Source organism: Polypterus senegalus, chromosome 3, assembly GCF_016835505.1.
Source record: "Polypterus senegalus isolate Bchr_013 chromosome 3, ASM1683550v1, whole genome shotgun sequence".
NCBI classification, from domain to species: Eukaryota; Metazoa; Chordata; class Cladistia; order Polypteriformes; family Polypteridae; genus Polypterus; species Polypterus senegalus.
This window is the reverse complement of record NC_053156.1, coordinates 268,584,179-268,608,828: the sequence shown is the minus strand read 5'-3', so window position 1 is coordinate 268,608,828 and position 24,650 is coordinate 268,584,179. Positions and strand designations below refer to the sequence as shown.

General features: G+C 42.3%; 1 protein-coding gene across 1 annotated transcript in view; it reads right to left on the bottom strand.

The window, feature by feature from the left end:
* The window catches only part of eif2d (eukaryotic translation initiation factor 2D), a 53,075-nt gene extending 35,741 nt beyond the window's left edge, over positions 1-17,334 (bottom strand). Inside the window, exons 1-3 of the mRNA XM_039749142.1 lie at positions 17,136-17,334; positions 2,487-2,677; positions 753-836 (exon numbers count right to left, since the gene is read on the bottom strand). Coding sequence (XP_039605076.1) covers positions 753-836; positions 2,487-2,677; positions 17,136-17,191 — 331 coding nt within the window. The 5' untranslated portion in view covers positions 17,192-17,334. The remainder of the gene's footprint in view (positions 1-752; positions 837-2,486; positions 2,678-17,135) is intronic.
* Positions 17,335-24,650: the final 7,316 nt, after the last annotated feature.

The window sequence follows — 24,650 nt, the reverse complement described above, 5'->3', positions numbered from 1 at the left end:
GTGCAACTGTTCAGTATGTGCGAGTGTGTACTGCAAAAGACTAAAGTTCTGCCTGGGATTCCACAAGCACTGGCTCTGGCCAACTAATGTCCTATATAATCGGACTAATTCACAAAATAAACAACTGAATAACTATTTGTAAATGTTCAGCACTCTCCTTGTTTTAAATTCCTTATGTGAAAATAAACTTAACTGAAAGTGTGTAGGCAAATGTGTGTGCCCGTGCATGAATGTATCCTGTTCAGCATGGTTTCTTGCTTTGCACACAATCCTGGTAGGATAGGCTATGGTTCCTGTGACAATGAACTGAATAAACAGAATGTGGTTTGTCAGAGACATTCACAATCAAGTAACTGGCATTAATATAGCACTACTAAATTATTGAATGTGAAATCGGAGGGCTGTAAAATCACACTAGCATATATATCTTACTAAACACTTGCAGCACAAAGGCAGTGTGGCCTATTGGTTAAGTCTCTGAACAGCAAAGCCCAAGGCTGCCGTTTTAACTACCATTTGAACCCGAGAATCCAACACATGCCTGCGAGTATTTTCATTAACTGTTTTATGCACTGCAGGCACTGACTATGGAGTACCAAACAGGGTATTGTGTATCTCATAGCTCCACTCCTGATAGGTCAAGTATGCAATACTATAATTTTGTCATCTTGTGTTATAGTTTAAATGTTTACTCAAACAAAATTAAATTTCTACAAACCTGAAGTAAGAAAAGAAAAATAAATATCATTTACCTGCTCCACCTGCTAACTTCTGTATAACTGTTGGCCATGTTGCAAAGGCAGGCATGAGATCTGGGAAACTCCATAAAGTGTAAACTGCCAAAGAGGGAAAAAAAAGAAAGTGAGGTCCTGGCAAGTGTCTATAAGGCAAAGCACAATTTCTCCAAATAAATAAAAACAATGTACAGCTCTGTCACAAGAACAACAAACTGCTATTCTATAAAAGAAATACAAAACAGTAACCAGTGTAATATTTTTAATTTGCAGCAAGACATTTCCTCTGTCAGATTTTTTTCCTTAGTTTACTTTCTGTAGATGTAAGGCTTGCACTCAAAATCTGTAAAAATCTGGACTAATCCACTTTAATTAGACTTGTCCTCCTACCCTTAGCCAGCTCATCACCTCCTGTTAATGAATCAGAATCAAGTCACTTCTTGCCCTAGACACAATCACTAGATAGCCTCCTTAAAAGCCACATAAGGCCCCATGATTGGCATATAATTAGGCAAAGATTATCCTTGTGGCCTTAACCATCACTGAACCCCTTCACCACAGCAGCCCAGGGGAGCCATTTAAAGGGACAGTCTGTTTTGTAAGGAATGAGATGCACCATGTGATGTGGAGTTTAATATTCCAACATGGGTCAGAAATATGGGTCCTAAATGAAACTGCCAAAAAAAATGGAACCCACACAGTGAAGCACATATTTTTAACACTAACAAGAAAAGAGCGAAGCTAGAGGCCAAAGAAAAAACACTCAAAAGACATCCAGGTAAAGTTAAAAATGGGAGGACTACAGTGCTATAAATTAAATAATGTCAACAAGCACCTGTGGCAAGAAACAATGGGCCAATGTTAACACCGACATCTGTCCAATGAGAAGGAGAGCACTTCAAAATAATGGAGAGCCTGTATGAAATGTATTCTCCTCCTCAGATTTTCTCTGACAAGCTGAGAGTTTGGTCATCTCTCTATTATACAAAAAAAAAAAAAAACCGTGCAACGAGACTTTTTACCCTGCGATGAGACGTGATCTTTTGAAGAGAGACAGAGAGACAGTTTCATGTCCCGCAACATAGGCAAGTCTTGTCATACTTAAAACCTTTGGAAGCAAGTCCTGTGATACACATGCAGAGCAGGTTAGAGATAATGGATGTAGGAAAATTCAAAAGAAAATGAAGGTAAAGATCACATTAGCGCAAACAAACAGCGAAATAACAACAGCGAAAAGAGATTGAATAATGTTTGAGGATGTCTGGGGGAGAAGAGAGACAAGGCAGCGACTTTAAAAGATCGAAGCGCTGCACAAGGTGCAGTTCACGCGGCACAGGAGCAGCAGCAATCCAGCAACTGATTGAGCAAAGAGGAGGTTTTAAAAAAAAAAGGAATCAATAAATTTCAAAATGCTTAGTGATGATTCTTCAGACAAAAAACACAGAAGTGCCCTCCTGTGGGATGGATGGAAAATAGGTGAAGCAGGGATAACCAACCATTTCAAAGTATCCCTTTCTGCATACAACCCATATTGTAACCGAATATATGATAATATAAAGCTAACATGTGAAATGAAAAGTGATAACTAAAGTAAAAATCTAGTTAATGTTTTTAAAATATCCATCTGAGGAGCATGAGCATACCTTTAACAAGATTTACGACAGGCTTGTATCCTGTTTTGCCACTTGGACACAATTTGTGAACTGCATACATATTATACAGACCATTAAAATGACTGATGTTGAACAGTACCTGTGGGATAAAGCCTTCTCTCTGCTTCAAAAAAGATTGGGTTTTTATGCAGCGTGTAGAAAACGCCAGCTTTTCCTGAGTGGGTATAGATTTTCACTACATTGATTTCTTCTTTTTGTGGTACCAGCGATGACAGCTGTTCAGCTGTCAGCGTGGGAAATGCTTCTGAGACATCAGCTTTCAACTTCTTTCTGTCTCAAACCAAAACAAAAGCACAAGTTAATTTTAATTCTGAAGATGTTGACATATTCATGCATATGACCAGTCTTACACATTTATCTTGGCAGCAGCTGACTCAAGGCAAAAACCAATCGACGACAGGACATTCACCAGGTTTACTTTACAAATGACAATTTCAGGATATCCATTAATCGGAGGTGGACACAAGTAACTTAAAAACTGAATCCACCACTTGATAAAATAATTACCGGTAAGTAAAAAGAGTATTCAATTGCCAAAAGGAATGCCTTTTTTTAATAAGGAGAGTGTGTATACATACAGTATATATATATATATATATATATTGTCACGCACGCGCAAGTAGGAGGCCGCGGATTGATTCGATAGCACCTGGGAAACCATTAGCGCCAGGGAATGGCGGGTATTAACTTTCTCCCTCTGCTTCCTCATAGAAAGAAAGACCTTCCTGCACCATAGGCTTGGATTGACGCAGTCGCGTACTTCCGCCCTTCCTCCGCCATCTTACCCTGACGTCATCCTTCCCATCCTCCCTTGCGGTCCTTCCCAGCATTCCTCCACTTCCGGCTCCACCCCAATAAAATGGCCGCGACGCCAGGAGTCGGCGTCGCGATATGAACTGTTTGTTTATAATTTTGACCGTGTTTTGTTTGCTGTGTACAATATACGGGGCCGGAAACCCCAACCCTTATTGCTGTCTCCTCGGTCTTTGACAAGTGGCGTAGTCGGCAGGATAGAGATCCCGGAATGGCGGAGGGACAGGACCTCAACACGGTGCTGCAGCCATGAATGACCAGCTCCAGGGCTGCAGCTGCGCAAGCCGCCACCACCGGGAGCTGGAGGCCACGAGGCCAGGTTAGTGGAAGCCAACGGGCGAGACCAGACCCAGGCAGCAGCCGCCTCATCCTTTAGTCCGATGGGCCCTTCGGAGGGCGTCGGCGCTACCTGGGCATGTTTGAGAGGGCGGCCACCCGGAGCAGTGGCAGCGGTCAGTGGGCGTCCATCTGGCGCCATATCTGAAGGACCAGCGCTGCGCCTATTATGACCTCCCTGAGGAGGAGGCGCTAATTACGACCTCCTCAAGCCCGAAATACTGGCCCTTCGGCATTAGCCGGGCCAGCAGGCGGCGAATGGCGGAACTGGGTCTTTGACCCTGAAAAGCCGCTTCGCGCCCAGGCGTTGAGTTCTGGGGCAAGATGGGCGCTGGCTACGGCCAGAGGGACCCGACAGGCGGAAAGTGGTCGGCGGGTGGCCTGTGAAGGCCTGGTCAATGCGATGCCCAGTTCCCTCGCCCAGCAGGTCGGGGACACGCCTATCAAACATGTCGGGCCTCCTCGGCGTCCTGGAGCGTCAGTTGGCGGTCCTCCGACTTGGGGGTCAGAAAAGCCTGCTCGGGAACCGGCAGGGACGGGCGGCCACCCCGAGCCCCTCGGCGCGCTGCAGAAGCGCCAGCCAGAGCCAGAGAGAGCGGGACCGCGCGCTGTTTCAAGTGTGGCGAGACCGGTCACCTGCTACCAAACTGCCCCATCACATCGCCCGGAGCCTATGGACTGCAGCTGGACGTCGTCGGAGAGGTATTGTACCCGCCGCATCCCTTGGCGAGTCGAATCGGGAGTGGTGTTGCTAAATGGGCACGCCGTGGTGGCTTTGTTTGATTCCGGCAGCAACATTACCATTGTTGCTCGCCGTTTTGTCTTACCGCAACAGTGGTTAAAACAGCATTTGTTGGTCACCTGTGTGCATGGGGGGACTAGGTCATATCGTTCCGCTCACTGCTATGTCACCTGGAAGGGGGAACCAATCCAAATGGCGGTGCTGTGTTACCTGACCCCCTTCCCAGTGATTTTGGGACAAGACTGGTCTAAAAGAATCAGCGGTAAGCCATTCGCGCTCGGGGCCTCGTTGGATCTTGTTATGAGGGAAAAGGCACCCCTCCCGCGGCCTCCACGCCGTGCACAAGGGCAGGCCCTATGGGGCTGGTGTCTCGGGGACCTTTCGTGGCTACGGACCTTGACCGGAAGATTCCGCGGAGAAGGGACTAGCCAGGAACTCTTCCGGGCCCAGGCCCCAAGACCCTCTCGGCGCCTGGACCATCAATTTCGGTCCACGCCGGCCTCCTTTAAGAGGAGCAGTGGAATGATGACTCCCTGCGCTTTGCCGGAATGCGTCGTTCTGCCTAACAGCTCAGCAGCGGACGGATCCACACCGGGAACCCTTCTTTGTCCTTGAGAATGATCTGTTGTACCGGTGGCTACCCATGAGGCGAGGTGCGGAAGTTGTTGCTAATTCAGCGTACCTTCCGGCGGGAGATATGCGAGTTGGCACATGCTCACCTCCTAAGCCCACCTGGGGCGAAAAACACTGGAGAGGATTAAGCTCGCTTTTACTGGCCTGGGATCAATGAGGAGGTCCGGCGGTTCTGTCAATCCTGTCGAGTGCCAGACCCGCCAGATTCCTAGGAGGGACCGTGCTCCTCTAGTCCCTATTCCCTCGTGGACATCCCTTTGAAAGGATAGGGGTCGATTTGGTGGGACCCTGGAGCCCTCAACCCGTGGCCACAAGTATATCCTAGTCATGGTGGACTATGCCACCCGGTACCCAGAGGCGGTTCCCCTGCGCCCGCTAATACTAAAAGCATCGCGGGAACTGGTTAATTTGTTTTCACGCGTGGGCATACCCAAGGAGGTCCTCACGGACCAGGGTACGCCCTTCACTTCGGATACGTTCAAGGAGGTAGCCAAATTACTGCAGATAAAGCACCTGAAAGCGTCAGTCTATCACCCGCAAACTGGCGGGTTGGTGAGCGTTTAATCAGGCGCTTAAGCAGATGCTCCGCAAGGTAGTCAGCGGGGCAGGAACTGGGACCAGCTCCTCCCCTCGTGCTTTTGCCTACGGGAGGTACCCCAGGCCTCTACAGGCTTCTCCCCATTTGAATTGCTATACGGGCGACAACCCCGGGGAATCCTCGACATCCTAAAAGAAGGCTGGGAGGCGAGGCTCTTCCCTCCTCTAACATTTTGAGTACGTGCGCAACTGCGCGACCGACTCACAAAGATCAGGCCCCTCCTAAAGAGCACGTGACTCGTGCGCAAGCAGCGCAGGCCGGTGTTACAACCGCAACTCCGTCCTCAGGGAGTTCGCCCGGGGACGAGTTATGGTGCTCGTCCCGACCTCCCACTTTCGAAGCTGCTCGCTCACTGGCAAGGGCCTTACGAGGTTAAGGAGAGAAAGGACTCGTCGACTATTTGGTGAAACAGCCCAATCGTCGACCGAGTGAAGGATCTATCATGTCAACCTGTTAAAGCCCTGGAGATAGAGAGGAGCTCCCAGCTCCCATAGGTCACTCTCCCTTTTCGCAAGCACAACTGCCCTTAACCTCGGCGAAGAGCTGACCCCCAAGCAGCGGCAGGAGTTAGCCCAAACACTCCGAGCCATCCCGAGGTAGTGGCGAGTCACCCGGCGGACCGCTGATTGCCCGATATAGTCACGGAGCCCGGTAATCGTCCGGGAGGCCCTACCGACTCCGGAGGCAAAGCGCGCAGAGGTCGAACTGGAGGTGAAGCGTATGTTGGACATGGACATAATTGAAGAGCCATAGTCCCTGGTCCAGCCCTATTGTCCTCGTCTCCAAGCCAGGCGGCTCCTGGAGGTTCTGTAACGACTTTAGGCGTCTGAATCAGATCTCAAGTTCGATGCCTACCCCATGCCCGCATTGGCGACCTCCTTGGCGGCTGGAGTGCGGCTCGGTATCTGACTACCCTTGACATGACAAAGGGTATTGGCAAATTCCTTTAACGGCATCCGCAAAGGAAAAACGGCCTTTAGCACCCCTAGCGGGCACTGGCAGTACAAGGTCCTCCCATTTGGGCTGCACGGGCCCGGCGACCTTCAGCGTCTGGTAGATAGAGTGCTGAAGCCCCACCAGTCCTATAGTGCCGCCTACCTGGATGGCGTTGTCATCTATTCCGGCACCGGGGAGGAGCATCTACTGCAGGTCGCAGCTGTCCTCCGAACACTGGCTAAAGCCGGCCTCCGCATAAACCCCCGGAAGTGTTTTTTTGGATTAAAGGAGGCCAAATATTTAGGCTACCTCGTGGGACAAGGACAGGTGCGGCCACAGAGCTCCAAAGTTAAAGACATCTTAGAATGGCCCGTCCGAATACCAAGAAACAGGTGCAGGCTTTCTTGGGGCTTGCGGTTACTACCGCCGGTTTGTTCCCGTTTCTCGAAGAGCAGCACCCTTGACTGACCTGACAAAAAGGGCGCTCCCTATACGTGGTGTGGACCGACAAAGCAGAACAGCGTTCAGTGACCTAAAGAAGGCCCTAACGTCGGCACCTGTGTTACGGACGCCCGACTTTGGGCTCCCGTTTATTCTCCAGACCGACGTTTCGGACACAGGCCTGGGCGCCGTGCTGAGCCAAAGCGTCGATGGTGTCGAGCACCCTGTGATGTACCTTAGCGGAAACTGATGGACGGGAGACCGGCACGCGGCAGTGGAGAGGGAGGCCTTGGCCATTAAGTGGGCAGTGACCCACCTCCGTTACTACCTGCTGGGTGCGAATTCGCTCTGGTGACTGATCACGCTGCACTTCAGTGGATGTCCCTACACAAAGAGTCGAATCCAGCGGGTCACCAGGTGGTTCCTGGACTTACAGCCGTATAAGTTCACTGTCACTTATCGGCGGGCACCCTTCAGGCCAATGCCGATGCCCCTCTCGTATTCACGACCTCTCGGTTAGGTCCGCCCGACCTGGCGGTCCTGGGCTAAGGGGGATCGTGTCGCGCACGCGCGCAGTAGGAGGCAGCGGATTGATTCGATAGCACCTGGGAAACCATTCGCCGCCAGGGAATGGCGGGGTATTAACTTTCTCCCTCTGCTTCCTCATAGAAAGAAAGACCTTCCTGCACCATAGGCTGGATTGACCGCAGTGCGTACTTCCGCCCTTCCTCCGCCATCTTGCCCTGGCGTCATCCTTCCCATCCTCCCTTGCGGTCCTTCCCAGCATTCCTCCACTTCCGGCTCCACCCCAATAAAATGGCCGCGACGCCAGGAGTCGGCGTCGCGCATATGAACTGTTTGTTTATAATTTTGACCTGTTTTTGTTTGCTGTGTACAATATACGGGGCCGGAAACCCCAACCCTTATTGCTGTCTCCTCGGTCTTTGACAATATATATATATATATATATATATATATATATATATATATATACACACACACACACAGAACACTTGTAAAATACACCAAAGTAAAAACAGTATTTGAATACCTGAAACACTATCTCTTTAGCAAAAGATGAATCAACCAGAAAATTAATTCACACTTGTTTTTTGTAACAATGATCGAGATGTATTCAGATATCTTCAATAAAGTTATAATTTTTCAGCTGGCTCTCCACTGTCATAGTAGCTTTGCTGGTAAGAACAGACCTGGGGCCTCATGTATAAACGGTGCGTATGCACAGAAATGTTGCGCAAGAACGTTTACACGTTCAAATCGCGATGTATAAAACCTACACTTGGCATAAAGCCACGCACTTTTCCACGGTACCTCATACCTTGTGATGCATAAGTTCTCCGCTCGGTTTTGCAAACTGGCGGCACCCAGCGTGAAAGCAATGCTACTGTTCCTGTGTGGTTACTCCTTATTTTCCTGACGCAGCTTTATGAATACACTGAAACTAACCGCATATTCTTTATTAGTGTAATGCATCTGATTGTAACTAACTTGTAACAATATAATGGTCCAGGGAATGGCCATAGTATTCCAAATACCATTACTGCTTTAGCGTGTTACTCTCACTGCACCTTCTTCTTTCAGCTGCTCCCATTAGGAGTTGCCACATCGGATCATCTTTTTCTGTATTACTCTCACTGCACCACTCGGAGTATTTATATCACTGTATCTTAGTGTGAATCACAGCAGCAGCTGATTGGAAAGAGAAATATCGGTATACAGCTTCAAGAACACGCTACCTCAGCCATGGCAAAACGTTCCTGTACGGACCTGGCGGTTCAGAAACAGTTTGATCCCAAGAACTTTAAACGCACTCAATCAAGTGCTCCTTGTAGAAATGTTTGTACTTATAAGTACAATTACCTCACTGCAAACTTGCACTACAGTTAGAATATTGCACAACCTGCGCCACTTTATGAAGCGCGTATTTACATATGATGAAGATATCATTGTTAAGATGAAATGCAGCAAAATAGGTTTATTATATTATACAGATAAAACTTTAACTTCATTTAAATAATCTATATTCTTCACTGGTACTGGAGTGAAGGATAGAATAATTAAACATGTATTACGAAGATATTTCAACATTCCTTAAACGTTTTGAAGAATTGGCGCTCTAAGCTTACAGATGGCTTAACGTCTATTACAGAGCTGATTGTGTGGCGATCCACCATGCATATGATAACATATTGACATTGGACTTTCTCTATTGGACATACAGCCGTCCACGAGTACTGCTGCAATAAATAATTTCATTGACGGTTGCACACAATCACTGCGCCGTGAAACCCATGTTTAATAACGTGCTTTAACTATCATCATGAAAATGATATCACGTATACATCTCAGTATTTTAGTTATTCAGATAGCTGTAATATCATGAATGGGATTGTAATGGATTCTGTGTCCTGTCGGAGGAAGAGAGCACGTAGTGATTCACATACATAGAGCACATAGAAGATCACATACAAAACAAAGCATTTAACGTGCTATACTTTAATTATGATGTGATTTGAGAAACTGGTTAAACGATTTTAAGATGAAGTTTATGATGTTCTATTTTAATGACAAAATAAACTACGTGATTAAAGTGGAAATTTCGAGATTGAAGTTGACATTTCATGCTTTTTCCCCCACTGTGTGCCTTTTTTTACTCTGTACCCTAATAAGCTTTCATATGACACTCAGACGGTGGGCTACGTCTCGCCTTTTCATGGCGAATTTGATATGTGACTTCTTTTTTATTTCCAGCACTGTGCGACTTTGTGAACGTGAGCTTTCAAGTTTTTCCAACACGCTACGTCACTCGATCAACTTCCTTTTGTTAATTATACCACGGTTTAATTAAACAAATAGTATGTTTTCCTTTCCCTCCACTTGGTATTCGCTGAAATTTTTATATTTCCCCCTGTGCTTTTCTTTATTTTTTTTTTTATTTTTATTAATTTTATTACAATCCATACAAAGCAATCAAGTTTTTACAAAAAGAAAAATTAAGTTAAGAACAGATCGATCCCCACCCCGAGAGAGAAAGAGCAAGGCAAACGGCGTTAAATTTAAGGCTTGTAAACATACCTAAATTAATAAATTCTCTGTGCTTTATAAACTTATTTTAAAATATTACTGATTAGATCCTGCCATGTTTTGAAAAAAGTCTGAACGGATCCTCTAACTATTTGATTTTTTCCAACTTCAAACAGTATAACACATCGGTTTCCCACTGACTTAAAAGAGGAGAGTTTGGGTTCTTCCAGTTTATCAGAATAAGTCTGCGTGCCAACAGTGTAGTGAATGCAATCACAATTTGTTTGTCCTTCTCCACTTTAAGCCCCTCTGGAAGAACCCCAAACACAGCTGTTAATGGGTTAGGAGGGATTGTGAGTCCAAGGCTGTCTGAGAGGTAATTAAAAATTTTTGTCCAGAATAATGTTAATTTGGAGCAGGCCCTGAACATGTGACCTAGTGAGGCTGGGACTTGGTTGCAACGTTCGCAGGTTGGATCATGCCCTGGAAACATTTTGGAGAGTTTTAGTGAGACAGATGTGCTCGATATATAATTTTGAGTTGTATAATTGTGTGCTTTGCGCATATGGAGCTCGAGTGAATTCTCTGCATTGCTACTTTCCAGTCCTTTTCTGATATATTAATTGAGAGATCTTTTCTCAGTGACCTCTTGGATCTTTGAAAGGGAGGGATTGTAAAATGATTTTATATATTGTAGAGATGGAGTCTAAGTCCTTAAAATTGAGCAATATTTTTTCCGGCGTGGATGAGGGTGCAAGATGAGGAAAATCTGAAAGGTTTTGTTTAACAAAGTTTCTGATTTGAAGATAGTGAAAGAAATGTGTAGCTGGAATGTTAAATTTGGAATGTAATTGTTCATAGGATGCAAAGACGTTGTCTATATAAAGATCTCTAAGCAAGTTAATTCCAAATTTTTTCCAGATATTAAAAACTGTATATGTTTGTGAAGGTTGAAAGAGGTGGTTCTCATGCAGAGGTGCCACAGATAGAAGCTTCTCCGTCTTAAAATGCTTTCTACATTGGTTCCAGATTCTAAGTGAGTGGAGCACAATTGGGTTATTAGTGTATTGCCGATAACGTGTGTTTATTGGAGCGCAGAGCAAGGAATACAAAGAAGTACTGCAGGATTTTACTTCTATTGCGGTCCAAGCCGGTGTATGTTCTTCTATTTATGCCCAGGTTCTTATCGCCTGTATATTTTCTGCCCAGTAATAAAATTGGAAGTTAGGTAGAGCCATGCCACCTTCTTCCTTTTGTCTTTGTAGGGTCGCTCTTTGGATGCGTGGAAGTTTTGAATTCCAAATAAATGAGGTTATTGTTGAATCTAATTGCCTAAAGAATGGTTTATTAATGTATATTGGGATGTTTTGAAATAAAAAAAGGAGTCCCCCATGCTTTTCCCATTGTCTTTTCATAGAAGGCTGAGCTTAAGGGTGGTTTATATTGATTTGCATATTCAAAGAGGCGTAATTCTGGGAGGAGTTGGGGCGTTACGTAAATCGCATGCACGAGCGTTACTTTTCACGCTGATCGGGATTTATGTAGCGGAAGAACGTGGAAGTTGGAGTACGCACAGATTCCTGCATCTTGATTTTTCTGTGCGTAAGCACATTTCGGCTTTTGTGCTTACACCATGTTATAGTGCGAGTTCTACGCACAGCGTTATACATGAGACCCCTATTGAATGGGGTGCAAATCAGTCCTTTTACAGGAGGGCTAGCTTCAGTACCTTCTCTACAGATTTGAGAGGTTTATGTCAGTTTGGGCGTTTCTGAAAAAATTTAGTGGATGAGGTGTCTTATTTTGCTTAAATTACCTTCTACAACATTCTAAGAAAAGCATTGAAAAATAAATGAAAGTGGAAAAATGCAAACCAACCCCTCTCACCTGCTGGCTTGACAATAAAAAGACTGTTTTGGATTAGATGGTCTTTGAGCTACTTGTGTGGATTTTAATGGTTTTGCATTTCCTTCCTTCAGGTAAGGAACCAACATTAAAGCTTTCTTCTTCTTATATACACATAAAGTATATGAATATCCTTCAAACAATCAAGGGTGGCTTTCTCTAGAATTGTAAATTTACTTCAGATTGGCACACCTACTATTATCCTAAAAACCTCACTGTTCCTACAGAAACTGTTTATTACAGGATTAAAATGTAACACAGTTGAGAAACAGAAAATCTTCCAAGTCCAAGAATCTTAGAGCTGAAACACTAATTTGCAAAATAATCATCTTTGTGGATATTCCCATTATTTTCTGTTTTGAAATTTTGTAATTGACTATCTATATACATATAAAAGTCAGTGTATTTATGTATGTATGTATGTATGTTCCAGCACCACGTCCAGACAGCTGGAGTGATTTTCATGAAACTGGGTACACGTTTCTCATTGGTCGACTAAAAATACTGTAGGGTGAAATCAACCCTAATTCACCCCCTTCTGGGTAGGGTGGTGGGTGATCTTGCAGTCTTCTATTAATGTCATCATTCAGTTAACACTCGGAATGACCACCAGAGGGCGAATGGGAGGCAACTACCAGCATTGTTTATGTTTGAGCACCACTGCGCCAGTTGCTTTTGAAATTAAATAGAGTTGGCCAGTTCCGAGCGTCAACTGGATGAAAACACACATACAGCACCGCAAGACAAGCATAAATTTGCAACGATTTTGTGCAACAATTTTATGCAACTTTTTATGTGACATTTTTTGTCATGCTTTAAATCTAGCTTATTTTAAAACCTACATATATATGTTTAGTATCATTCTTTTCAGAATTTATTCGAACTTTAATTTGATGTTGTTAGATTTTCAGATTCTTATTTCATTTTTAAATTATAAATTAAAAAATATCAAGAACTCACATCCCATGAGATGAGACTTTGTGCCAAAAGATTTAACCATGGCCAGGGCCGGAAATAAAGGACAAAGAGTAGGACAGCTGCTGTATAGGCTTTTAAACGTTCGAAGCGTCGTGCGAGAGATGCAGATCATGTGGCATCGCAGCAGAAGCAACCAGCAGCTGATTGAGCAAAGAGAAGGTTACAAAAAAAAAAACCAAAACACTATTTGTTTCCCATTGTATCACCGTTTAAGAGAGGGTTCCAGAAGAGTGACTCCGTCTCCTTGGGGTGCATTCAGCCCCCCTCTTCACAATCCGAGCAGCAGAGGCGCAAAGTGGTGGGCACATAGCACAGGCCGGGTGGGTTGGCGAGCTAAATGAGCGGGGGTTGACATCCAAGTTTATTTTTAAAGTTGCGTTTTTTTAAATTAGATTTTTTTCTCAAACAATTAACAAAAAAAACACTTTAGCTGAAATACCCGGCGTTGCCCAGGAGGAAAATAGTTAGTAAATACAGCTACTCTATGTTTAGGATTACTACATTTAAATATACTGTCATGCTCTGAAATTTTAACTGTGGTAGAAGTGCACTGTAAATCACAACTGTTGTCCCCTTTAAAAAACAGCAAATAATGCCCACTGTTGTCTCTTAAAAAATGCAAAATTAAAGGATGCAACTACATCAAAAATGAAAAAAGACCTTTATACTGCCAATGGCATATCTTTCTTCCTTTAATGTGGCACAATTTTACTCAAGTTGCATAAATGTCATTTATATTATGTATAAGTGAAATGTAGAATTACCTGTTGACCTACAACCAAATATACAAACCTGTTTCTAAAATGTAATGGTACTACTGTATCTACTAAGACATGTTCACTCATCCAAACTAGTGGCACAGCAACGTAAATTTTAAAATGACACCACATAGGCCGAAACTAGAATTCCTAAAAACTAAAACTAGATGCAATCCTATTAACATATGCAAAATTACTATTTATTAAGCAAAACAAATGCAAAATTTCTTTTTTTTTTTTTGGTAAAATCAGTTATATTAAGAAATCCAAACAGCTACAGCAGAAAGCAAAGGACTACAAAACCTTATTAAAACTTCAGGTTTTCCCGATGAAAATTTTTTTCCACCTTAAACACAATCTTGTCTCTCTATTATAATAAAAGAAGCCTGGGCCAAGATGTGACATTTTCAGAGAGATACTTTCATGTCCCGTGAGACGAGACTTTGTGCCAAGATATTAATCACGCCTGGGGCCGGAAATAAAAGGCAAAGAGTATAAGACAAAGTAGAACATCGTAAAGAATTCAAAAATGTTGGTGCGATACACATGCAGAGCAGGTTAGAGATAATGAAAGTACGAAAATTCGAAAGTCTCAAAAAAATGATAGTAAAGATCACATTAGCGCAAACAAATGGAAATTACTCTTGAGATAATGGAACAGTGAAAAGAGATCGAATATATTGCTCGGATTTAAGTCAGAGACTTGTAGATTGTCTAATTTGTGTTGACATCAGGGAAAAGTGGCGTTTCTTTCCAATGAAGAGGTGTAGCCGCGAAAATTAAAAGTTTTGTTGTTTGGTGAAAGTGAAATCCACATATCGAGCGGCAGAGACGTGAAGTGGCTGGCGCATAGAGCAGGCCAGGAGGGTTGGCAAGCGAAGCGAACAGCTCCCTACTAGCCAATAAAGTTTAAGTGAAAAACTGATTATTTACAGTTAATATAGTTTAAAAATTGACAAACATACTGTACATCAAATGCTTTGGCTGCATTCTACTGGGTGTTGTAACCGTGTTCAGATTTAACCAATCATAATCACATTCCAGATCAACTATAACGGCAATTCTTCATTCATGTACCAACGGAGTGATTATATAAAAAAAAAAAGAAAAGAAGGAGTGAGACAAATAAAACTGGCTGTTCCTGTAGCATTTCTTGGAATGTTTCTTGATGGCTTAAGTAAGGAGATACCAACTGGTTCATAAGCAGCTAACAAAAGGATCTTGAGATCATATTTAAAAAAAAAAATATTTATCAAGAGAGGGACAGAAAAGAATCTTGAAGTTATTATATATATATATATATATATATATATATATATATATATATATATATATATATATATATATATATATATATATATATATATATATATATATATATATATATATATATATATATATATATATATATATATATATATATATATATATCTCAAAGAGCATTTATGAAGATATCATTACAAAGTCTAGAAAATAAGGCAAGTCACATGGGGATGACACCGAGGGACTGCATCACAGACTATATTAGCTTGTGTGTCGACACGGTGTTACCTTAAAAGACAGTATGTTGCATTCCAAACAACAAGCCCTGAATGAGAAAAAGACAGCATTCAAATCCGGTGACTCTGAAAGGCGCACAGCAAGTGTTAAAGAAAAAAAGCGGAGTTTAGAAAGGAAAGCTTACAAGGCAAAACTGAAAAGAGAAAAAAAAAAAAAAAACAACCCTCACTCAAATAACATGAAACATATGGGCTGGACATAATTACTGGACTCGAGCAATCCAGACTGGGCTCATTTGCTAGAAGGGTATGAGGACAAAGCGAATGCCCTGGACCAATTTATTAATAGATTTTCATTCCCATTGCCACCTTCTTCCAATGACCAGTACCCTAACACCATTCCTACTACACAAGTAACTCCTACCACATCAACTGGAATGGCCAATGACAAGTCCACCTCTGACCATCAATATGGGCGGTTCATAACTTAATACCAAGTAAACAGACAACTGAGGAAGCTACACAAAAGAAAAGCCGGAGGACCATAAGGAGTCAGTCCTTGAGTTCTTAAAGACCAACTTGGTGCATCCTCTGTTACCTGTTCAGTCTGTCCCTACAGTTCCAGAAAGTGCCATTGCTGTGGAAAACATCCTGCATTGTTCCTATTCCTTTTCACCTAATGATTACTAACTAGTGGCCCTCACATCTGAAGACCTTTGAGAGACTGGTCCTAAGCTCACTACAGTTTGCCTATCAAACAAAGATTTTAGTGGAGAATGCAGTTATCTGCAATACAAGGCTTATTGTGTTTTGTGATTTCTCCAGTGCCATCAATACCATCCAGTTACCTCTGTAAAGGGGTAAGCTCAGAAATATGCAGGTGGATGAGCCAATATCCCTCATTAATGTACACACAGCACCCCATATTGACAGACAAAAAAAAGAAAAACTGAAATATCACATGGTTCTAAGTATTCAGACCCTTTGCTCAGTATTTAGTAGAAGCACCCTTTTGAGCTAATACAGCCATGAGTCTTCTTGGGAAAGATGCAACAAGTTTTTCCACACCTGAATTTTGGGATCCTCTGCCATTCCTCCTTGCAGATCCTCTCCAGTTCTGTCAGGTTGGATGGTAAACGTTGGTGGACAGCCATTGCTCAGTTGGGTTTAAGTGAGGGCTCTGGCTGGGCCATTCAAGAACAGTCACAGAGTTGTTGTGAAGCCACTCCTTCGTTATTTTAGCTGTGTGCTTAGGGTGATTGTCTTGTTGGAAGGTAAACCTTCGGCCCAGTCGGAGGTCCTTAGCACTCTGGAGAAGGTTTTTGTCCAGGATATCCCTGTACTTGGCCGCATTCATCTTTCCCTCGATTGCAACCAGTCGTCCTGTCCCTGCAGCTGAAAAACACCCCCACAGCATGATGCTGCCACCGCCATGCTTCACTGTGGGGACTGTATTGGACAAGTGATGAGCAGTGCCTGGTTGTCTCCACACATACCGCTTAGAATTAAGGCCAAAAAGTTCTATCTTGGAATTTGCTAAAAGACACCTGAAGGAGTCTGAGATGGTGAAAAATAAGATTCTCTGGTCTGATGAGACCAAGATAGAACTATATAATTTTGTACACAGTATATATCAATTATACGCTGAGGAATATTTGACAATAACAGAAAAATGCATAACTGTCCTTAAGGACAGGACATGCAAACCCACCCAACAAAACTCATCAAGCATCACTGGATTGCAATCTGGCAGTCAGTCAACTAAATCATAAAAGGAAATTAAAGATTAGCCAAACACAGTATTGCTTGATATCATTTGGCTCCCCGCAGCTTTACTATTATGCTTTAATTGTACCAACGAATTTGTGAAAGATGACAGCTGTTTCGACAGTACGGTAAACAAGCGCTCGATCTGTACCCGAAATGACTAACCACGGATTTTTCGTTTTTACTTTGCCCAGACAGCCCGTAAACGCTTAGTTTAATCTAATTTTAAAACAAATGCCATATTTCAACGACTTCATACAACAAAAATAGACATTACCTGTCAGATCCTTTAAGAACGATGTTTGATTTCACTCGAAATGGCTTAGCAAACATTCTTTAAACAAGTTCGGTTGATTATTTTATGAACACAATAAAGAAACCCCAAGTTTGAAGATACAATCAGAATACAATCCTGACTGCTCGGTGTTTCTGCAGCCGTACGTGCGGGTTTATAGCATGCACGTCCGGTATGGAGGCGGCCATTTAGTGCAACAGCTCAATGGTCCGTACGGAAACAGATAAGAGCAATGACATTATTGGATAACGTAATAGACCACGGGTGGCTCGGTTTAGGCGCAAGTTGTAAGTAGGACGAGAAGGACTGGCGCTCAGGTCCCTTCAGATATTATTATTATTATTAATATTAATATTAATATTTACATAGCGCTTTTGTCACTACTCAGTGTGCAACCACACATTGGTTTCCCGCAGCTCATACCTTCGACCATGCAAGATCATAGACATAGAATTACTAGACGCCGTATGACCAGCAGCATCGTACGTCAAAGTCTCCGCCATATTGCGAGTGGCACTGCTGTGGAGTGAAGTACAGTAATGGATAAAGATGCCTCACGTATTGCTGCTTTGGATTGTACAAACCGCTGTACGATCCAAACCAGATCCCGGGGGATTACATTTCATAGGTAAGGCTTAACAATTGTTTTGGTTATATTTGGCCATTAGAAAATCCCATTTTATAATCTTAACTTTAGCTACGCCAGGCTAAGCTAGCAAAGCTATGCATTTATGTGCTCAAGTGAGCCTCCAAACAACGTTTTGGCTAAACATATTTAGTCACTATGTAAATTGTTGTTAGCTGTTAACATTTCTCAAACTTTGAAGGTTTCCCAAAGAAATCCACCTCAGAAAGCAGTGGGAGGTAGCCCTTAGACGGGATTTTGAGAAAGCTGTCCTGTGATGTGAGCCGTGCTGGTTTGGTAACAGATGCTGTACCAGCATCATATGATCAAAGCTACCACTTGCTCACATTAAAAAACAAAAGAGGTTTGGTGATTCCTTCAGAGGGTACGGTCAAGGTGGTCAACGTAGTTGAGCGTGTTATTCGACAGCTGACATTAAGGCAAGTTGTCAGTGTATCTTTGATCAGTCAATTTGTTTGGGCTGAGATTGGTTCAGATGATGTGTTGTTTCTCAAGGAGCACATTGAGGAAACATAGTTTGAAATTGACAACCATCATTTTATGCTCATGTCTTTAGTTGTGTCTGTCTTCTACACACTAAGGCTGTACCATATTGCCAGACTGAATACTCTCAAATTACAGGATCTTAGTGAGCGAGCAGGAGTGTACGTCTATAGGAGATCAGTGAGGTAGGGGAGAGCTTTAAATGTTAAGAGCTTTATTTTGTATTGTATTCAGCAGTGAACAGGGAGCCAGTGAAGTTGAGAGAGAACAGGTGTGATATGTTCAGTGGATTTAGAACAGCAGGTTATTATCCTGGCAGCAGAATTTTGAAGAAGTTGTAAGTGATGGATAAGTTTTTGTGGGATGCCAGATAGGATAGCATTACAGTAATCTATACATGAGGTGACTCGGGCATTAACCAATCCTTCAGTACTGTGTTGCGTAAGAACAGGACGATGGAAGAAGGCAGTCTGAGAAATGTTACTTATATGGGAGGAATTATTTAGTAATAATAATAATAATTATTATTTAATAATGGCCACTATTAGTGTATACATGAATATAAATAATTGCATTGAAACGATTCGCCAAAATATGTTGTATGTAAATGATACTATTTTAAATGTTATTGTTTTTTCATCAGAAAACTCGGTTTCCACGTCTACCGGTATTAGTTTAAATGGCACTTTTGCCACTCCAGTATGGTGGATGCGCTGACGTATCGTGTCGACTGGGCAACATAGTGAATGCGGTGTCTAACTATATATGTCTATGTGCAAGACTGTGAAGATAAAGAAAAGTCCCTTCTGCTCTGGAAGTAATTCATATATTTTTTTAGCTAAATATACAACAACATACAACCAGCACTATATAATATTGACAAATGATATTCAGATGGGGTAGATACATACTACAGACTTAAAAAAGAAAAAACAAATGACAAATGATATTCAGATGGGGTAGATACATACTACAGACTTAAAAAAGAAAAAACAATCTGCATTGACTTATTATAAAGCTATGTCAACTTAAACTCATTTATATTATTAAGTGTTCTCATTAACTGTGATGTTCTTACAGCCATTTATAGAAAATTGATAATAATTAAATTCACTCATGAAAATGTTACATTTTAGTTTTCCCCAAGTCCACATCCAAGAATTATTAACAGGTTAGATAAGTAGATGAGACAGAACTCTATTTATCCCCTGAGGGAAAATCTGTCTTTTTACAGAAGCTCTTTAAATAAATAGAGAGATAAATATGCACACACACACACACACACACCAGAATGACTAAAAGAAAGAAAACTTCTACCCTGGCAGTCCCAGTTCCAGTTAGGCATTATGCAGGTGTATTGATGTTGGTATGAAGGAGTCCCTGTACAGGTTCTTGACATACTTCTGAATAATTCGTTGGCTGAATGTCCTCAGTGTTAGTGTGTCAGAGAGAGGGTGTGTAGCATTGTTCATAATGGCACTCCGTTTTGTTTTAATTCTCTCCTTTGCTTGCCCAGAATGTATCCCATATCTGAGCCTGTCATTTTGATTAGTTTGTTGATTCAATGGCCTTTTTCTTAAGCGATGTTACCAACTTGGCACACCACAACAGAAAATCACACTGGGCATCACAGAATTGTAGAAGATGTGAAGGACATCACTTCCCACATTACAAGACTGCAGTCTCCTAAGAAAGGAGAGCCTGTTCTTCCCTTTCTTATATACTGTAGTTCCTCTGTGTTGCGAGACCAGTCCAACCTGTCATTAATGTGGACCCCCAAGTACTTGTAGGAGTGCACCATTTCCACATCTACTGTTTCGATAGTAGTGAGACTTAGACACTTTTTGATGTGATGAAAGTCAATAACTAATTCTTTAGTTTTGCTGATATTAAGTTGCAGATATTTTTTTCTGCACCAGTTCCTTAAGCGTGTAATTTTAGGATTAACTCTGTTCCTTTTATATCTCTAACATTCAAGTTTAAAGCAGAATTAATTTAGCAAATTTTGTAAGTTAGTCCTGAACACTTTACAGTACTGACATTGCCAAAAAGGTGGGAACATGTTTCTGGATTCTTCTCACAAAGTGTACATTTTTCATAACTTTCAATCCTAATTCTATGTACAACAGAAACTTTAATAGGATAAAATCTACATCATTTTAAAAAGTGTCTCTTTCATTTTATTTGTGATACAGTACTTATTTGGTATCATCCATATTTTATTCATTTAAAATTATCTTCTAACACAGCATTTCATGTCAAAACTGCAAGAGATGTAGGTGTCTGACAGCAAACTCTCCTAATATGTATATTATTAATACATCTAACAGTAGAAATAACTTGAAACTTACATCTACACTTGATATTCTTTGAAAACCACTCATCTGACTAACCTTTTGTGGAATAGAATCTTATAATACCAAACTTATAGGATGTAATCGTAACACTGTACTTATTAATAAACTAAGCATGTTACTTATCAAAGATGGGTAATAGAATCATTTTTAAATTATGTAACGTTTCTTCCCTTCAGCACCTATCCTCGGTGTCCTTGTGCAGCTCGGCCTGTCTTGCCCAATGCTCCTTCTCTCAACCATGTTCCTGTAAAGCCTTATTCTCACTCTCTCATATCCTCTTTGGATCACATCAACAAAGTCAAACTGATCAATCAGATTGCTCTAAGGGACTGAATACACAGACCTTAGCATTTTATCATACAGTAGATTCTTCATAGCTTAACAATTTTCCTTCTTTGTAAATAAGATAATGTACAGTATGTCCTTCTGGTGTATTTACTGAATATGAATCAATTGCTGCTTGTTTCCATAAATACATTTAGCCTGAAAATATTCCAACCATTACAGCATATTTTTTAGTGTTTTATTAATTATCCAACATGTAAATCAATGATATTTGAATATCATTATCAAATAGATAATAGCTACAGAGGTGCGGCCAATAGGTTATGTGCCATCCTTTCTCAGGCACTCATTTAACAATCATTTTAATTCTGTAAAGGAATATTTCACGGTTACAGGGGGCTATCCCTAATGGTTGTTGTACCCTTATGAAAGAGACATGTTTCAAAAATAGTAATTTAATACATGAAGTCCTACGGGATAACCATAGCTGAAAGAAATTTTAACAACAAGATTATTAAGGGTCTACTAATTTCAAACCCCCCTCCTGCTCTGCAGTTTAAGTGAGCATCAAAATACAAAAAATAGTGTGGTCACTTTCTCATAGATGTGTTTTGACAAATTTAAAAAAGTATCCTAGAAGTCCTAAAGTGCAATGACAAAATATTTGTCCCTTCCTGATTTCCCTTATTTTTGCTTATTTATAACTCTCATTTGTATCTGCTCTCCAAATAAATTTAGAATAATGCAAAAGACAATCTGAATAAACACAATTTACCATCTGTTAAGTTGGGGGGTTAGATTAATTAATTTTCCTCATGGGTGCTATAGGTCAGGTCAGGGAGCATGCACTGTACAGCATGGTGCCATATCCACCACATGACAAAACACTTCAGGATTGTCCTTCCGTCCCGTGAGTGGAAAGCGTAGCGGTATTCCACTTATCACAGACTTACTACTTGCAGCTTGCGGTACGAAGCGACATGATGTGAGCAGAGTTCTGGTATATCAGGGTGGTTCAAAAGGGCGACCTCAATATAGAAAAAAAGTTTAAATTTCATCACAAAAATAACAGAAACTACAAGTATTAAAGTAATACCGCTCAAATGCAATATAACCAAATTAATGAGTTTGTATAAAATATCAAATTGATCTACATATTGAATTGCCTTAAGAAGTGGTCAACTTAAAAGTCCGTTGCCTTAAAAGGCGGGTCAGCCTAGTTATAAATAAGAAAAGACGGAGGAAATCAGGAAGGGGGAAAATACTTTTTCAGGACCCTGTAAATGCTGAGTGGTGGATAAGTTCCACTTTGCACTATCTAGCAACCTCAAGACATCCATCTCCAAGCAGCCAGTAAAGAGTCTGAGGAAAGCATTTGATACCAGCTTCAAGGACTCCATTTCCATCAAAAAGACCACCAAGGACTTGGACGAGTGGCTTATGAAGGTGGACAAATCAGGTCTACCACTAAGATTTAGGGCCTGGGTCTACCAACATGCTATCCTGCCCAGGATCCTGTGGCCGCTGCTGGTATATGAGGTCCCTTTGGCAACAGTCAGGTTCATGTAGAAGAGGATTAGTACCTACCTGTGAAAGTGGCTTGGTCTTCCACTCAGCCATAGCTGTGTGGCTCTTTATGACTGCTGTAACGTCCTTTAGTGGCTTGAAAGGAGTTGTAATGGACAGCCAGGATTTTTACCCAGTTGGGATGCCTCCATAATGGAAGGACAGTGGAAAGGAGCTTGCATGGGACAATACCTTCTCCAAAACAATGGAGGGTAGCCCCCATGGCTTGCTACAGTGACACGGGTTTGGAACATGGAAGCTCAACCCTGTTAGGGCCTATGGCCACCTCGAGAGGGCGCATGAAGAATGGCTGAGCCCTCCACTGCATGGCTGCCGCCACACCCAGATGTAAGGCTGGAAGGAGATTGTGGAGCATGTGGAGCAATTCTGGGTACTCTAAAACTTGGGCTGCCTCACTCCATTCAGGGAGCCAGAGTCGACCTTTGTCCTTTGGAGGACAAAGCTTGTGGGAGGAGGAGTAAAGGTGGACAAGAGACGGATCAAAGAGACAGTAAGAAGAAAGAGGCTGTTTATTGGAGCTTATTGTATTGTGCTGTATAAGGTGGGAAACAAGGGAAAAACACTTTCCACGCTCTATAAAGGTGTGTTGTGTGCTGGACTTGGGCTCAGTGTCTGTTGTGTCTAGGGTTTGGGGAGCTGTATGCCCCCTGGTGTCCACAGAGTTTATGGTGTTACGCACAATTCTCTTATATAGGTACTCAAAAGACCACAAAGTAGCTGCAGCAGGAATTGAAATGAGAACAGGGAGGAAGTGGAAGGCAGCTGAGGCATTACAGGTGGCAGAATCTTGGCTGAGGCAGAAGGAGCTGGTGGGAAATGTGGCCACAGGCCAAGATAGTCTTGGGTACTTCCACAAGACCCAAGTTCACATGGCCCAGGGCAAAGAGAGACACCATCTTGTCCAGGAGAAACTTCGAGCAGGCATGGAGGAAGAAAGAACAAGCAGGATGGTCAGTCTGAAGCATCAGGGAGCATGGACAAGGTGGGAATCAGTAGAGCAGAGAACGGTGACATGGAATAACATCTTGCAAGCAGACTACTACTATGTCCGCTTCCTGATTCAGGCTGTGTAGGATGACCTACTGAGTCCTGTGAACCTAAATGTCAGGAGCAACAGCGAGTCACCATCTTGTGCTCTTTGCTCGGGAAGAAAATCTCTCAAGTGCATTCTCAGCAGCTGCCCAAAAACTCTTGCAGAAAGATGTTATCGTTGGCAGCACGGCCATGTGCTGAAAGCAGTTGCAGAAACAGTTGCTGTTGCCATAAACACCAGCAACCATCACCAACCTAAGCAGTCCAACACCTTCATTAAGGCAGGTGAAAAGTACACCACACAACCAAGACCCACAGTGGGCCTCCCCAACTCCGCTGCCGATTGGCATATGAGAGTAGACCTGGGCAAGCAGCTAAGGTTTCTGGAGGACATCACTCTACCCAGACATGATCATTTTCTCTAACACCACTAAACAAGTGACAATGATAGAACTCACTGTACTCTGGGAGGAGCACATGGTCAAAGAACAGGAGAAGAAGCATGCAAAGTACCAGCAGCTAGGAGAATAATGCAGGAGGCAGGATTGGAAGACTAGCTGTGAGCCAATAGAGGTGAGATGTCAAGGTTTCACAGGTCATTCTCTCTGCTGAGTCATGGCCAAACTTGGCATAGAGGAGAGCCACCAAGGCCGTTATAGATGCTGCAGAGAGGGTCATTAGGTGTCTCTGGCTGAAGAGACAGGCTATGTAGTTGACATCTGGTGGAATTCAAGCTGGGGACTAATCACCCCCTCCTGTTGGGTCACCTGGGCAAGGGTGTCTGATGTTGGGAAAGACCCGAAACACCAGATGACCCCAGGATACATCACTGAAGATACATCCCAGTGCATCCAAGGATGTATCACTCAACTCATCCATGCAATAGTTTAATATCTCAAACTTATCCCAGGAAATTAAAATAATAAATTGAATATTTTTTTGTAATTGTGTACATTCAAAAAATTAGCCTGCATTAATTGAGGATCTTAGAGAAAAATGAATAGTAAAATAAATATAGAGAATGCTGATATTCTTTTGTATTATATAAAAAGTAACAAAGAATGTAAATATTTAATAAATCTATTTAGCTTTATCCACAAAATAGCA